Source organism: Anopheles marshallii, chromosome 3, assembly GCF_943734725.1.
Source record: "Anopheles marshallii chromosome 3, idAnoMarsDA_429_01, whole genome shotgun sequence".
In the NCBI taxonomy this organism is placed as follows: Eukaryota; Metazoa; Arthropoda; class Insecta; order Diptera; family Culicidae; genus Anopheles; species Anopheles marshallii.
In genome coordinates, this window is record NC_071327.1 from 37,791,815 (window position 1) to 37,807,089 (window position 15,275).

The 15,275-nt window shown below is 41.8% G+C and overlaps 3 protein-coding genes across 3 annotated transcripts; 2 read left to right on the forward strand and 1 right to left on the reverse strand.

Moving 5' to 3' along the window:
- Positions 1-544: 544 nt before the first annotated feature.
- Positions 545-4,060, forward strand: LOC128714450 (BRCA2-interacting transcriptional repressor EMSY). The gene is made up of 5 exons (XM_053809325.1): positions 545-605; positions 671-845; positions 939-1,218; positions 1,298-3,668; positions 3,741-4,060. Exons 1-5 carry the CDS (start codon positions 545-547, stop codon positions 4,058-4,060), a joined length of 3,207 nt encoding a protein of 1,068 aa, XP_053665300.1.
- Positions 4,061-6,423: 2,363 nt separating this feature from the next.
- Positions 6,424-8,856, forward strand: LOC128711672 (PAT complex subunit CCDC47). Its single transcript, XM_053806555.1, has 3 exons — positions 6,424-7,329; positions 7,411-7,755; positions 8,617-8,856. The coding sequence occupies exons 1-3, from the start codon at positions 6,424-6,426 to the stop codon at positions 8,854-8,856; spliced, it is 1,491 nt and encodes a 496-aa protein (XP_053662530.1).
- A 2,486-nt stretch (positions 8,857-11,342) lies between these two features.
- LOC128714235 (PI-PLC X domain-containing protein 3) lies at positions 11,343-12,426 on the reverse strand. Its single transcript, XM_053809110.1, has 2 exons — positions 12,173-12,426; positions 11,343-12,078 (listed from the first exon to the last, which is right to left on the reverse strand). Exons 1-2 carry the CDS (start codon positions 12,424-12,426, stop codon positions 11,343-11,345), a joined length of 990 nt encoding a protein of 329 aa, XP_053665085.1.
- Positions 12,427-15,275: the final 2,849 nt, after the last annotated feature.

The window sequence follows — 15,275 nt, forward strand, 5'->3', positions numbered from 1 at the left end:
ACAAAAAATGTGAGATGTTGTAAATGCATTGTAATGCACGTTGAAAAAAAAAACTAAAGCTACCAAATAAAAAGCGAAATGTAATTTGAAACATACAAAAAAAAAACATCAACTGGCATCACTTGTACAGATTCAAAACGTCAAACAGCATGTTTGGCAACAATGGCTGCCAGTGCTGCCAGCTGGGGATAAAAATAAAACTTTTGACGTTTATAAACATAAATGGGAGCCAGGACATATTATGCCAATTCAGTTAGAATATCACACGGAAACGCCAGATCGCACCTGGATTATTCGCATCGGCGCGAATCCGGGAGCAAGGAAATAAATTTGAATTAACACAAAAAATACGCAACATTTCGGATGGCCAGCAGGCGAACAATGGTGTGCAAATAGCATCGGTCGTATCGCTGGTAGAAGGAAGGAAAGTGAAGTGTTTTGATTGGGGGTTAGCGCGGTCCAAGCCAAACGCACGGCTTCGGTGTAGTATTTCGATTTGCAAAGGTGCTGGAAAAGACGCTGGCGGCGTTGCAAGTGAGCAAAGATGTGGCCAATGAAGCTGGATATGACTCGGGAAGAGTGTCGGGGCGTTCTGAGGCGTCTAGGTAAGCGTGTTAGCGCCAACAATGTTACCATCCAAGCATGGCTATTAATTTCTTTTTTCATACAGAGCTTGAATCGTACGGCACGGTGATAAGTACATTTCGGGCCCAGGGGTGTTTGAACAAAGAAAAGCTACGAATACTGGAAGATTTGCGCCGAATGCTACACATTTCTAACGATCGGCATCGAGCGGAAGCGAGACGCGTTGCAAACGATGAGCGGCTCACTACAGTTGCGGAAATGTAAGTGAATCACACCGTGAATTGCCAAGGTGGAAGATCCATAACATAGGACGTTTTTGTTTGTTTATACCTCTTCTCTCTTTCACCAAGCAGTATTTCTGGTCCAAACAGTGGACAGGACTGGCGTCGTGAAGGACACCGTTCCTTTCCCATTCTGCCCCGAACGGTACCTCACACTGCTTTGACGTATATAGCTAACACTGTGTTCGAACAATTGACTCGTGCAAATTCTAAGCTACCACATCCAGCAGATACGTTTTGCGATCGACTAAAGAAAGCGGAAGAAATGTTTAGATTCGAGCTGGTTCGGAAAGAGTCTGCATTGTTTGAGAAGGGTTTTGTACGTGATGCTGCTGTTGTTACTTCGGATCCGGTAAATGTGCAAAAAGAAAAGTTGCACTGCATTAACGGTTTATTATTACCATATTTTTCTACATTTTCTCAATCAACAGCTACAAGATATCATGTCCAAGAGTTATGTTAAGCAAGATGAAAAACATAATGATTCAACTAAGTCGGTAGAAAAGCCTACACTGGAATGTGAAAAGGACGGTGCATCAATAACGAATGGCGAGAATACGACGACCACTTCCGAGCCTGTTTTCGATCAATCATCATTGTTTGATATACTGTTGAACACGAATATGCGCACGGACGACCATTTGCAATCGAAGTTAAACAAATCTGGAGAACGTTTGCCACGAAAAAAGCCACAGGCAACGAAACGCACATGGAAATCGAAACCATCCTTTCCACCTGCCAAACTGTTCAAACATACGCTGGCGAAAAATGGAAAACAATCTTCCAAGGCCAATAATTTGCACAGTCCACATCTGATACATTCGTATGCGGCGCCATTCGATGAAGAGGATACATCTGATAACGATGATTGCAGTACGGAACCGCCACAGTTACAGCAGCATCTCACATCTAACTTGTCACAACAAAATCAACAAAACAATCCGGGCACGGGACAAATGGTTGGAGCTCCCGGTGGTGCTACACCTTCCCCTATACATAATCTAGAGCAAGCAATCTTGCCAACGTCCAAGAAGGACATACAGTATAATTTGTTCAAGTTAAAGCCAAACATCGGCATAGGATCCAAGGGGAATGTGAATATTCCTACTAAGGGTATAGGTGTCCATCCGCTCGGCAAGCCATTTCTGCATCCGCTGCTAAACTATCAAAGGAAATCGCCCAGCAAGAACATTCTTATTCCCACGTCAAATGCAGCAGCCACATTGGCTAGTTTAGGTTTGCCAACACCGCTTCACCCACCATTAACGGATCATTCAAACAATTGGATAAGTTCGAAAATCCGTGACACCAACATTAAAACTACGAAGCATATGAAAACAAACACATCAACGCCTGTTAATAGTGAATCGGAGCGTACCAGTGTCCCGGCTGGTCAGAAACTTAATGTACCGGGATCAGAACTAACCAGCTATCCTGGCCGTGTCACAATGCCAACTGAAATAGTTACAGAAAGTACGGATCAACGGGTCGATAACAATCCTGTCACAAAAACGGCTCTAACTTCGAACCTTGCTATACAATCACCCGTCACGAACAATGCTGGCTTACCGGGAGCACAACCAAACCTAGCCGGATTTACTGCGGTAAAAAGTGGTACCAAACTGTCTGTGCACAAAATGCAGCTAATACCGGTTAAAGGTGTAACGCAAAACACACCGTTGACTCCGGCAGCACAGAAAAACAATGTCTTTATCCTGCCGAAATCATCGACTGTAGCTGGAGTACTGAATCTGGGACAGAAGATCACTATCCCGAAAAGCATCGTGGACTCATCGACGATCGTGCCACCAGTGTCAAGTCCTCCGAAGGTGATTGTACAGTCTGTTCCCAATCCGTACAGTGCAACGACGACAACGTTCGACATGAACATCTATCGGCAAAATACAGCATCGTCTCCGAAGTTACATACCAGCGATGAGAAGTTAAGCGGTTCTGTTTCCGTAACAGCAACCACGGAGCACAATGAAACGTCCGCCGATGAGCGAGCGACACAGCAAGATGTTCCAAGCACACAAAAGCGACCAGCTTCCGTTACCTTCCCTTGTGATGGTGTACCTGGTCGTAAGATCAAAATTTCCACCAGTCAGCTCGTTCCTTTTAAGGGAACCTTGCATACGACCCCTATGCCATCAACAAATTCAGGCTGCATAGCGATTGGAGGTAAGAAGTTGAAAATTGACTCGGAAGCTGCACTTTCATTCGGACGTGCAGCTTTAAATGAGACAGATTGGGAAAACGAATTAGATCGTGCAAATTCTACTCAAACTCCTAACGATCATGTTTTGTCGGAAAACGACCCAAAAGTAGTTCAGCACGCCTCAAGTTCCAACGAGCAATCAAATCCTTCGGCAATAGCCAATATTACATTGGTGCACAAAGATGGTAATACATTTTCCATCGATGAGGAAATTCGTAAGAAACACAATAGTGGTAATGCTTCACATGGTTCACTGTCACCGTCCGATATGACAAATGATAGGACAGGGCAGAGTGAGTACGATGTTGTTTCCACCGAACGAGAAGACGATTCATCCGTAACAGATTCTGCCGATGCAGAGGACGATATTGAAGACGAAGAGAGTCAGACAGAAGAATGCGAAGGAATCGAGGAAGATGACTTCGGTGACGATGTTATGGACGTTGAAATGGAAACGGAACCAATCATTATTGAGGAGGAACCAGCGAACTACGATCATCTCATAGAGGAAGTGCCCGAAGATGAACAATTTGTAGAGGAGGAGGTAGAGGACGGTCCGATGGAGTTTATCAGTGTTGGATACGGTAAGTAAACTGAGGTGTTTCAAGTGGTGGTTGTTTGAGTTCTCTAACTAACCGTATGTTGTGTATGTTCAGGCACTACAGGTGAATTAGTTGCTGAACTCGAAAGCACCACCGCCGAGGAAATCATTGAAGAACATTGTCCCGCCAACGGTATAGTGCGGGAAGAATTATCCACGGAGATTAATTACAATCAAAGCACCGGCGGATACGGATCGGTGGAAAATGGTGATTTGCAAACCATTGCCGTATCGGACGGAATAGTGTGTGATTTGTTGGAGATGGGCTCAGATGGTAAATATCACGCACTGCCCTACTCGTACAAACTCGCAGAAGGAATCCCGTCTGTTTCGGAAGCGGTTAAACAAACACACTCAACGGTAAGATTAAGTTAGATAAGCTCACGGAACTAAATTGTAACAACACATAGGGGTAAGCAACGTATCTGGGACATACACAAGTACAAGTACTAGGACTATGAATCGAAAAACGGCTCAAGAGTAGGGAAAGCAGTAAAATAATCCTAAAATGACTAAAATATGTGAGCCTACTCCCTTTGTTATGCTGTTTATTTTCGAGCCATTGCTAAAACCTTTTTTGTATTTTGTATAACACCGGGCAAAAGAAACAATGAAATTGTTTTGCCTTGACATACAACTGTGCGAAAATGTTTTAAGTCCTTGTGAAGTTTTAGTACTACTACGCATAAAGATTGTGGCGAAAATGGTTGCAACAATTATGTTACACGCGACAGTACTTTTTCAAACTGTTGCATAGCACAACTTATATTAGCGAATACTATTAATATTCCGTCAATACTTCAAACAAAATAATGTCATTTACGTACATTAATTATTTCCGTTTTTGATTGCCCAAAATGTAGGCGCTTGTTACGTATCCCGCAATCATTTTGCGCTGCATGCATGCAACGTGCAGTGCAGTGGACTATGAACGTTATTTTTTTTTGTAAATTGTACATAGAATGTATATAACATTCATTTGTCATTTCAAATGTAGAATTTACATGAAGTATGCCACTATAAGGGCAATAGCTAATCGAATTACATGGAGGTCGGAAGGTTGAGTTCGATTTTTAAGCGTATATGTAAGATATTACTGACCCTTACGGAGGGTGGTACACAAATTAACCTTTACCTTGTATACCAAGGGGTAAAGAATAAGATGGGAATTAAAGTCTTAACAGAGGTCGAAATCTAGGTGGTAAGCATAGCTATAAGCGTCGTGATGTAAAACCTTTACTTTTTCTATGCAAGCAAGCATTGAAACTGTTATCAGTTCTGAACTAATGTCGTAAAAAGTTGCACTGATTGGTTAACGATTTTTACTTTAAATTGAATTGTGAAGATGTGGATAATATATCAAACAATTGTAAGTAATGGGTGGGCAATATAAACACGATCTGTTCAGGTATATAGATGTATCATTATGTTGTAAGCAAAGGCGTTGGAAAGTGTTGGAAACGATAGCATTATTTTGCAGCGCACTTTGAATTGTAACACAACGTGCTACAATTGTACATATGCGAGCGGCTCGAGTATGTGTTGTAAAAAAGGCCAATCCGAAGGGCAACAAATTGTAATTCTAATGTAACAAGCGGATGTTAATGTCGTGTAGAATTGACTTCTTACTACACAATGAAAATAAATTTAAATAAATGATAAATTGTAAGTTTTAAGCTAAACATCGGAATAGTTACTTTGTCTATTCGTCAACTTGGCACAGCCATTCTAAAATTCCGACAATTCTCTTGGAATTTTTGAATATCATTACAGAATTTATCAAGAGATTTTTGGGCAAGAGATTTTATTAGTCCTCCCCATAGGGTTTGAAGCTACCCTGGACATATTTGTTGCACTATGGTCTCGAATTGGTCCTGGAAGGTAAATAATTTAAATTCTAAGAAGTATGTTTTAATTTTTGTTTCGTTGTTATAGTAGTTAAAAACAATGCTGTTAATGAAAATTATGATAAATGTTAGCGATTAACGTTCACAATTCAATGATTTGAGGATGATTATAATAGAAATAACAACTAAAAATGTTTCAAATATTCAAATAAACATGTTGAATGAAAACACATTGTAAAAAGATATTTGAAAAAATTTAATTTTTCACATTTCATGACCAATTTGAGTGCATAGTGCAACAGATATGTCCAGGGTAGCTTTAAACCCCATGGGGACTGCCCAGAATGTCCACATGGAACTGTTGGTAAACATGGAAACTGTGACGGAAATGAATGAAATCTATCCCACAGTGCTGTTGTCACGTGTGTTGAAAGTGAAACATCATCGCGATTCCCGTTTATAGAGTATGCGCGAAAGGTTAAAGATATGAAAAATTCGATGCCTGTTTGTAGCACTATCTACAAGCATTTGCTTATGCTCCAGCGTCAATTGTCCTCTGCAATGCTATACTCGCCTAGACCGTCTAATCTATCGGATTGTTCAGATTAAAATCCCGAAATCGATACCATTAAGCTTTGATTGAATTAAAAATTAAGACTGCATCGTGAATTTTTGACGAGAATGTATTAATTTTAAGCTACTTTCAAAACAGTTGCTAGTGAACTAAATTGGTTGTTATATTTAGGTCGATCTTAACTGAACGACTGGTGGTAAGTTTTTCAGCCTGTGATGGTGCTAGGTCAGCGCTTCCGGAGGGAGGTCGTGAGTGATTTATTTTGGGATACCTATTTTTGCACTTGCTAATCCTTTTCAGGAGTTTCAAATAGCACCATGCGGCTTCTGTTTCCCCTGGCGGTAGTGCTGGTATTGTGTGTAACAACACAGCACGTAACTGGCCAAGATCTCGAGGATAATGATTTTGCCGAATTCGAAGACTTTGATGACGATGAATTTGTAATGGGAGAAACACACCAACCAGGCCAACAACAGGCACAGCAACCACAAGGAGCTGGGGACGGACGACAAGGCAATGAGCCAGGCAAGGGTCAATCGAAGAATGTCCCAGCTTCGCAGGATAATGAAGACTTCATGGAGATGGATGACGATCAGGCTGACGATGACGGTATCGTGGAAGACGAGGACAGCGAGTTCGAACATTTCCAGGATGAGGAAGAGTTTGAGGGGTTTGCTAGTACGATCGGCGATCAGGATGAGTTGCGACAAGGCGAACCGGTTGGAAAGCATGCCGAACCGAAGCTAACCATCCCGAAGGTTCCGATACATTTCCGCACACACTGGGACTCGTACTGGATGGAAATGCTTATGCTGGCCGGACTGATGGCTTACTTTGCGAACTATTTGGTGGGCAATAAGAAAAACTCGGCCATCGCCAACCAATGGCTATCGATACATCGCAGCCTGCTAGAGGACAATTTTGCGCTAGTCGGTGACGATGGCAAGAAGGAAACGGAAGGTTCCACATTTACCTTCAACAAAGAAAGCGAAAGTGTCTACACCCTTTGGTGCAGTGGACGCACCTGCTGCGAAGGTATGCTTGTGGAGCTGAAAATGATCAAACGACAGGATCTGGTGTCGCTGATTGCTGGCGTCATGAAGCCGGTACAGGATCAGCTGCATATCAAGGTAGAACTGTCGGCAGATGCGATTGATAACTTTGTGTTCTGTGTGGCCAGTCGGAAACAAGCTACCAAAATGTTCAAAGAGCTCAACGACTTGGTACGTAACATGATTAGCTGAATGGCGGCAAGGGGTTTGGCGGATATTAATTGTATTTTTTTGTTTGTATGCAATCCACAGAACAAATTCTGTTGTCTAGTCAGCAAGGCCGAGGATAAGTACAATATTCCCGGGTTTGCGTTGTTATCGGAGATTGCCGAGGTGTCGACCGGCATATTAGATAGTAGAGTAGTAGCAGCTTTAAATAAGTACTCGCACCTGATCGATTACATTCACCTGTCGGATCAATACAGTGGTCCGATACAGCAGGAAGACCCGAACCAGCTGAAGCGTCCGGAAGTTCGGCGTATACTGCACTGCGGATTTAATGTTCCAGTTAAAGGCGATTTAGAAGAAATGAAACCTTTGCTAATACTCGTGTTTTACCTGATGGATCGTGTGCGTCGCTTCAAACTTTCGAAGGAGGTAAGAACACGCTCTTTGCACACGGGTTCAACTAACCGCTATTTGAATTTGTCAATTTCTTAAATTTATGTCCAAGTAAATGACCTCCTACATCTCCTACTTTGGTGCCCATCAACCTGTTCTCGATAACTATTTCCTCAACTTCCTTCAGTTATGTCGAGTACATGACCTCCGCGACTTAGATGTGACTCAACTACAAACTATCCACTACTGACCAATTCAAAGTCATTGTATCGAAAACTTTTAAAGTATTTACCTACGCCCTACCTTTCAAGTATTGAGCCTTTACCCTGACAACTGATATATGTCTTAATATGGTACTTAGTTTGTTGCTTAGTCCATACTCCACTGGAATATGCCTGAATTGTCTGGGATTATACCAGTCCTAGAATGCAAAACTCCACCAAGTACAAAAATGTTTCACGAGAATTGTTTTCTGGATCCTAATCACTGCACATTGTCTACATACCACATAAGGCGCCAATTGATTGACCTGGTTATAGAATACACGAGGTCTAGTCTAGACTATTTTTATTGGTGGTCTGCTTCTCGGACATAAATCCTCTGCTGCATTTCTTTGTATGTTTCTATCTGTGTCTCCTACTTAGATCTTGCCAGACGTATCAGGTATGGCTCAAATGACCTTTTCCTTATCTCGTTTCGTTGTTTAAAAGATTTCTACCATCGCTTCGACTTTCACTCCTTCCATTCCTACTTTATTACAATCCTATTCCGTTCCTTCATCCTGATATGAGATTAGGTTAGCTTAACTTGTTCAATGATTGATTGATGAATATTGAAGTCTGCGGGCAGACAGCTTTAAATGAACAGTAACAATGCGTACTTCCGTTCTGTTTGCAGGCCAAAGCTAAGTCGGATAAGAATCGTGCTGCCGTGGAGGAAGAGTTCATGAAGAGCACTCATCAGGCTCGTGCCGAAGCAGCTGCACTGCGTCGTGAAGAAAAACGTAAGGCTGAAAAGGAGAAAATCCTCGCCGAAGAAGACCCAGAGAAGCAACGGCGCTGGGAAAAGAAGGAACAGAAACGCCAACTCAAAAAGCAAGCTCCCAAGATGAAGCAGCTTTCCATAAAGGCTCTGTAAAAGGGTGACTATTACATCTGATGAAGCGTTTCAGTGGAGTATTAGATGTTTTTTTTTCTGTTATTGTTTATTAATATCTTTCGACGGCCAAAAGGCTACAATACTACTAAAAATGGTAACATTTAAATAATTTCCACATCCACACCATCAACTAGACAACTGTTGGGTGAAATGTAGGTGGTACTGTCTTAGCTACGTAGAAATGAATAAAGAATTATCGGATCGTAGGACAAAACCTTACCCTGGAGAGTTACCTATTGTGCGTGAACAAATTAACAAGAAAAGAAAGTTAACATGCAACACCATCCACTTCCGGTTGTTCCAGCAAAATGTATATTTTCAATCTTTTTAAACTGCTCACAACACTATTCGGCAAATCGGTTTCCAACAGTCACAAATATGTTTTTGAACATCACAATTACACAATGTACATGTTTGTTGTTTTTTTGTGTTTAAATATATTTCTTAAGTTATACCTGTATCGTGGCTCCCCAATATATGTGTGTTTTGTTTCAGCAGTATTCACGATCGTTCGATCCGTTGATATACTTTAACCGTTAACAAATCGTGTGCAAGATACTACAATCGTATATAGGTGGGCTATTATAATCATGCTATTTGATTCAATGTTTCTCTCCCTCACTCTTTCTCTTTCTGTGCTTCACATTTTCTCTTTTTCGAACTAAAGATAAACTGTGCGCAGCATGATGTTAAAGTTTTTCAGTCCTATGTCGTATCTCCAAAACACCAGCGTGTGTCGTTAAATGCTATGAAACGGTGCGTGGATTGTTTTGAGTTTTATTTAACTTCTATCAAAAAAGTTCAGTCATAAAACTAGCTACACAATGTACAAATACATTACGACGCCATATAATAATGTTATTATTCCGACAGAGCGCCAACAGGGCGATATTTTGTTGTTTCTACTACATTATGTACTAATCTTGTCCCGCGGTACCCCTAAATGGAGCCGCTACAGTAGAGTTGGACGGGAAGTAGTGAGTGGTTTAAGAACCCGAATGTTAGTCAAGATTCTACTAGCGTCTATGATTCCGCTGACTAATTCACCATTGAAGTATATAATAGTACCAAAGAAGTGCTTAAAGTGAAGAGCTTTTTTTTTTGCTGTAGATTGATTGATTTCTTTCTGCATTTTACCATGTCGGTTGTGTCCGTTTCGATTTGTAGGCCTCCTTTCTGATATTTTTGTATCTTATACTTGTTTAGTTCCGTTCTCGAAGATATATTAATGCTGCTTGAAGCGATCGATCTCGCTATTTTTACTTTCTTTCCTTTACCATATAAAAGTACACGTACTTTTACGAATATCCCAACCATTAATTTCCCATGCATGAGCTCCTTGGGCTACGATTCGCTTACACACCACACCTTTACTAACAACATATTTTAACAGCTTATCTGCTGTACATTGGAGGTTATTCATTTAGTAATGTGTATTACACTTTTAGACATAATAACGGTTTTGCATTTTCTGTTACACACTCATGTACGATGTAATGGAGGTATTCGGAATCAGAATGCTTTTGATTTTGAAACCATTGTGGTTCTCGGGATCCGATTCCGGTTTAGCTTTACAAAGTGGTGGTTACCGAACAGGCCCTGTTCGACACTGTTGATATAAACATGAAAGTAAATAACAACATGTAAGTATTTTGCCTCTGTATGCTTACAACAATTACACGCTAAGATTTGTAGTTGTGAGCGGATTCTCACTGTGCGCTTTTAAAGTTTTATAAAGTTGTAGGCGACGCTACTTCTCCGGATCATATGTTTTTGTTTGTTTGTTTTGTTTTGTTTTTACATATATCTGCAGTATATCCTAAAATAGTACAAAGTTTGTGCAAAAAGTGGTAATATTGTTGCACTGATTATCAGTAGTATATTGTACCATTTGCTGACGATTGTCCTTTGCCCCAACACTGAGTAAAACGATTGTTCCGTTACGGAGTCTCCATATTTACCGTTTTTTAATAAGTCGTAAAATAAAATCATTGACTATTGCATGTTGTGCTCTTCAGATATTTTGCAAGTATGAATATACATAATTTTACAACTAAACGATAATAGAATAATCATCACATTTTTGCTACCAGTAGAGTCCAGCTTACTGGTTATGGCGCTAATGAGAATGATGCAAAAATCTACCTTTTAAAAATACATTTAAGAATCTAAACTACAAACTCATACAATCATCTCAGATGATGTTTTGTGTTGTGTTGCTTGAGTTGAAATTATATTCTGCATTGAATCCGAGAGATCAACCAAATCAGCATATCACAGTAATTAAATTAAAGCTTTTGAAAAGGAGAGAGAAAGATATGTGCCATACAGTAAAAACTGTAAAGATCTTTAAACGTAAAGCGCCGTCCGAATTGAACATAAAAAAATAGTCTAGGCTAACCCCAGGAGAATCGCGAATAAGATATAGCATTTCTCAAACGGTCGTACATGCAAAAGGAGCAAATTTACGAACTCTTCTTTGACGGTGAACTGTGCGTACTGTTGTTGTCCTGCTCCAGCAGCTTCTTGTTCAATCCTACCACCACCTTGCAAAATTGATTGTCTGCTATGTCGACGAAATCGGCCAGAAATACATTGGTGCGGGGCTTTTCTTCGCCAGCGAACGTACCCGGCACTTGGCCCTTGATCCAGTCCATCAGCTGTCGGTCAACCGCTTTCGCACAGGTGGCACGCAGCGATGACATGAACCGGGGCACTATGTAGCGCACTGTCGGGGTCAGGACGCACTGTGATACGAATCCCGTGTCGGGGCGACGCTGGGACAACGACTCATCCAGATACTGCTGCAGTTTCTTCACGTTGATCTCGTTCGGCCATGGCGTCGGCCAATCCTGGCTCAACCAGAACCGCTCGTTAACGCACGCGTCGCTACGGTACACGATCAGCACCTGCTTGCCATTCCCGGTGGCAGATTCAAGCGTACATTCCTGCAGTTCGCTTACATTACGGGAGTATATCTTTTTATCGAAGATACGGTTGAGTTCCGCCGACAGGACGCAGTGATCGGTTGGGTTGAACGAATAGAAATGCTGACAGTCTAGCACGACAAACTCCTTCGGATGGGTGCGCAGAAATTCCTTCAGCTGATCGAGCGGTTCCGATATTTCCTCACAAAACAGACCGTGCACGAAGTAAAATTTGTTCTCTGGCCGTTTCATGCAAATTCGCAAATCAAAGTACCTGGCGATTGCAGAGAAGAAAAAAAAACGATTCCAGGCGGTTACGATGTATTTCTATTGATTAGACTATCGGGACTATTCGCGGTACGACCTACCTTACGCCACACTTTAGCTGCTCTAGCATGTTGTAACGTTGCGTTACAGCCCATCGCCGTACGACACAGGGAATGAATTTGTTGAGCGTCCCTACAATCGGATCAGCATCCGGTGCGACCGGTGCTTTATTTTTAATACCGTACGACATCGTGTCGTGCGAACCGGGAATAGCCAAATGGATGATAGGTACGGCCTTTAACTCGGCCGGCAGTTTTCCCATCCAGTTTTCCAGATCATCCGTAAAGTCCATCATATTGGGAACGGCTTTTTTTGCTGCCAGAAACGATGAACCCACTATCTCGGGAGGCCGTACAGCGTATTCTAAAATAATAAAGAATGTAAAATTGAAAGTAACATCAATACTTGTTTGCTTAATTGCTATGAAGAGACTTCAGAGAGCACAAACAAAAACATTCCATTCGATCAATCCTTAGTCATGATAGGCAAGGTCTGGGTTAGTGAATTGTCAGGTGACGACACTCGAGCGTAAGCAGATGTAGCGCCAGAGAAGTAAATAAGTAAAATAATGCAGTAACTAAGGTATGATTTTCACATGTAATCCAGCTCTGCGAAATTGCTGATCAAGAATCACCAATGGCGTAGGGTGAATCTGATTCAGCTGATTCCCAACCATCCATCCAGACCGTACACAAGGTGGCGCTAATGTTTGAAAAGAGAAATGTCACCATGTCACCTTTCACCCCACCGAGTTTGATCCGTCACTGCTCCAAGGATTCATGAATCTTTTAAAAGTCGACTTCTGATTTGAATAACTTCTTACAAAAGATTCATTGAACGACTGTTCTTAAAAGATCCATTAAGCACAACACTAATCATCAATGAAAATGCGTAAGAAGTCTTGTAATTGAAATACACATACGAGGTATAGTATGTCCTAATTAGGGTGGAGCAATGACAACGTTGACGCATACGTCAAGAAGGCAAAATACGGCACTCGATGTGAAGGAGCCGCAGCTCAAGAATGCTAACAGGCTAAAACGCTTCACTTGTGCATTACTGGACAAACCTATCTTAAATCAGCTTGAAACCACTGCGTTACAGGCTCCGTTAGCGTTATAGGCCGCCAACTCCAGTTATATTATGATTGGATCCCTCGGTAAACTTTCTTTTATCTATTTTTCCGCCTCCCAAGAAGCGTGAAAATTGACGTTTGTTTGGCCGTGCAGGGGGTCCCGGAAAAAGCTGTTTAGTAGGAACAAGTGTATGAATTATGCTAGAAATGGGCCCGACAAACATCGGACTAGGTGGCCGCCGAGAGCCCCGACGTGCAATGGGTCACGGGAAAAGTGTAATTCATGCCAGAAATGAGCCCCGCAAGCACCGCTTTTACCTTCTTCGTATGACGAAGTCTATCACAGGGGGCCTCTGGAGAAAACTGTCTGGAGACAGTTTGGGGGCCCCATAAAACCACGCTTTTAGCTTCGTCTCATTTGAAAGGCCCTGATATTTCTGATAGTAATTTCTGATATTTTATGATGGCTAACCCTCCCTCACTAGCCCCTTGGTTAATCGGGGGCCCCAACTATCATTCACCAAGGACATCCAAGGGGTTTGATCCGCCACTGTGTTCTCCAATCTGAGTGTTCCACACGATAAGCCACATGTAACAAAAAGTCTCAATCGTTTTTAACAACTTTATTCTAATCTACCCTTGCCTTTCAAAGACTGCGGCTAAATTTATGAAACGTGTGGTTGAGGATTATTCCCTTACTCCAAATTGTTGCGTCTGTTTTGCATATAGGACATTTAGCAATTCTAATGAACGGTCATGTAACAGACATTACAATTTATTGCGTCACTGAAATGATGGCATTGCACAAGGATGAGGACGAATCTTTTGAAGAGTGAAATCTTCCAGCATATCCCATTCCTCGATTCCGTTCCTTAATCTATCCTTCTTTCTTCACCGGGAGTTGCCATGACCTTTAGCAGTGACATCAAAAAATCATTAGGTGACATTATTTCTATCGCATATGCACCAATGTCTACTCTCGGAGCTTGTGTACCCAACCAAACCACTACTAACTACAGGCTAGACACTTCTTCTTCTTCTTCTTTATCGGGACAACAAGCTCAATAGTTCTATAGTCCTGCGTATGGGGGATTGATCCAGATGGGAGTTTGGACCGGTTCTGTAGTGTGAAGACCCTCGCCGTTATCATTACACCACCGGGCCGGGGCTAAAATAAATTCCGATACATATTCATTAAATGCATGTTTTATAAACACAAAAATGATCGATGACATAAAAGTATCATTCCTTCAATAATAAGACTAACAAAAGTACCCGTACAGCATAATTAGTACGACTGTAGGAAAAGTTTCGGAACAACGAAAGCACACCGGGGTAGGTGTGCGAATTATTCTGCCGTATACCTCCCCAAAGCTCCAGGTAGATGTGCAGCAATGCCATGAATAATTGCAAATCAGCGGCCACGGGGTTAGCAATGCCAATCCGTGCCAAGCCTTGCTGTACGGTAAAACTTATAATTAGGCTGCCACGCGTGTTTTGATAACGCACAACTACATTGTGCGGACTACTACCAAGCTCCAACCGTAGCCCTAACCCAGCGAGACGACGACAACGGGTACTAAAAATACGTGGATTTCACTTGAAAAAGCATGCAAAACAATGCCCCTTTCCCTTTTCTCGCCTATCCGACGCCCATTTACGGACCCCACGGAGCATCGTGCTTCATGACGCTTGGATACCGATACCGAAGGGTGGCGATACGCGGGTGGGATCGCTGGATACGAACGATTAGGAAGCTAAATTGGATCCGTTACGCTCTTCATTTTCTTACCGGCACCACTTTAAAAAAGAGACACCAACCAGGAGGATATTCTAATTAACTTCTGCCCCCAACGAAAGGGATGAAAGCAACACAAAACCAACACAGGACGGTGAAGATCTCGTATAGCAAAGCGCGAGTGGGGGCTTCGAAAGGATGTTTTATTAAAGATACGTGTGTTAAAATTCACGTGCGTATGCACAAAAGTATGTTTATGTAACGAACATAATTATAAACGACTTTCAACCAATATCATCTCCAGGAAATGTAGTATAAACAAAGCATTGTG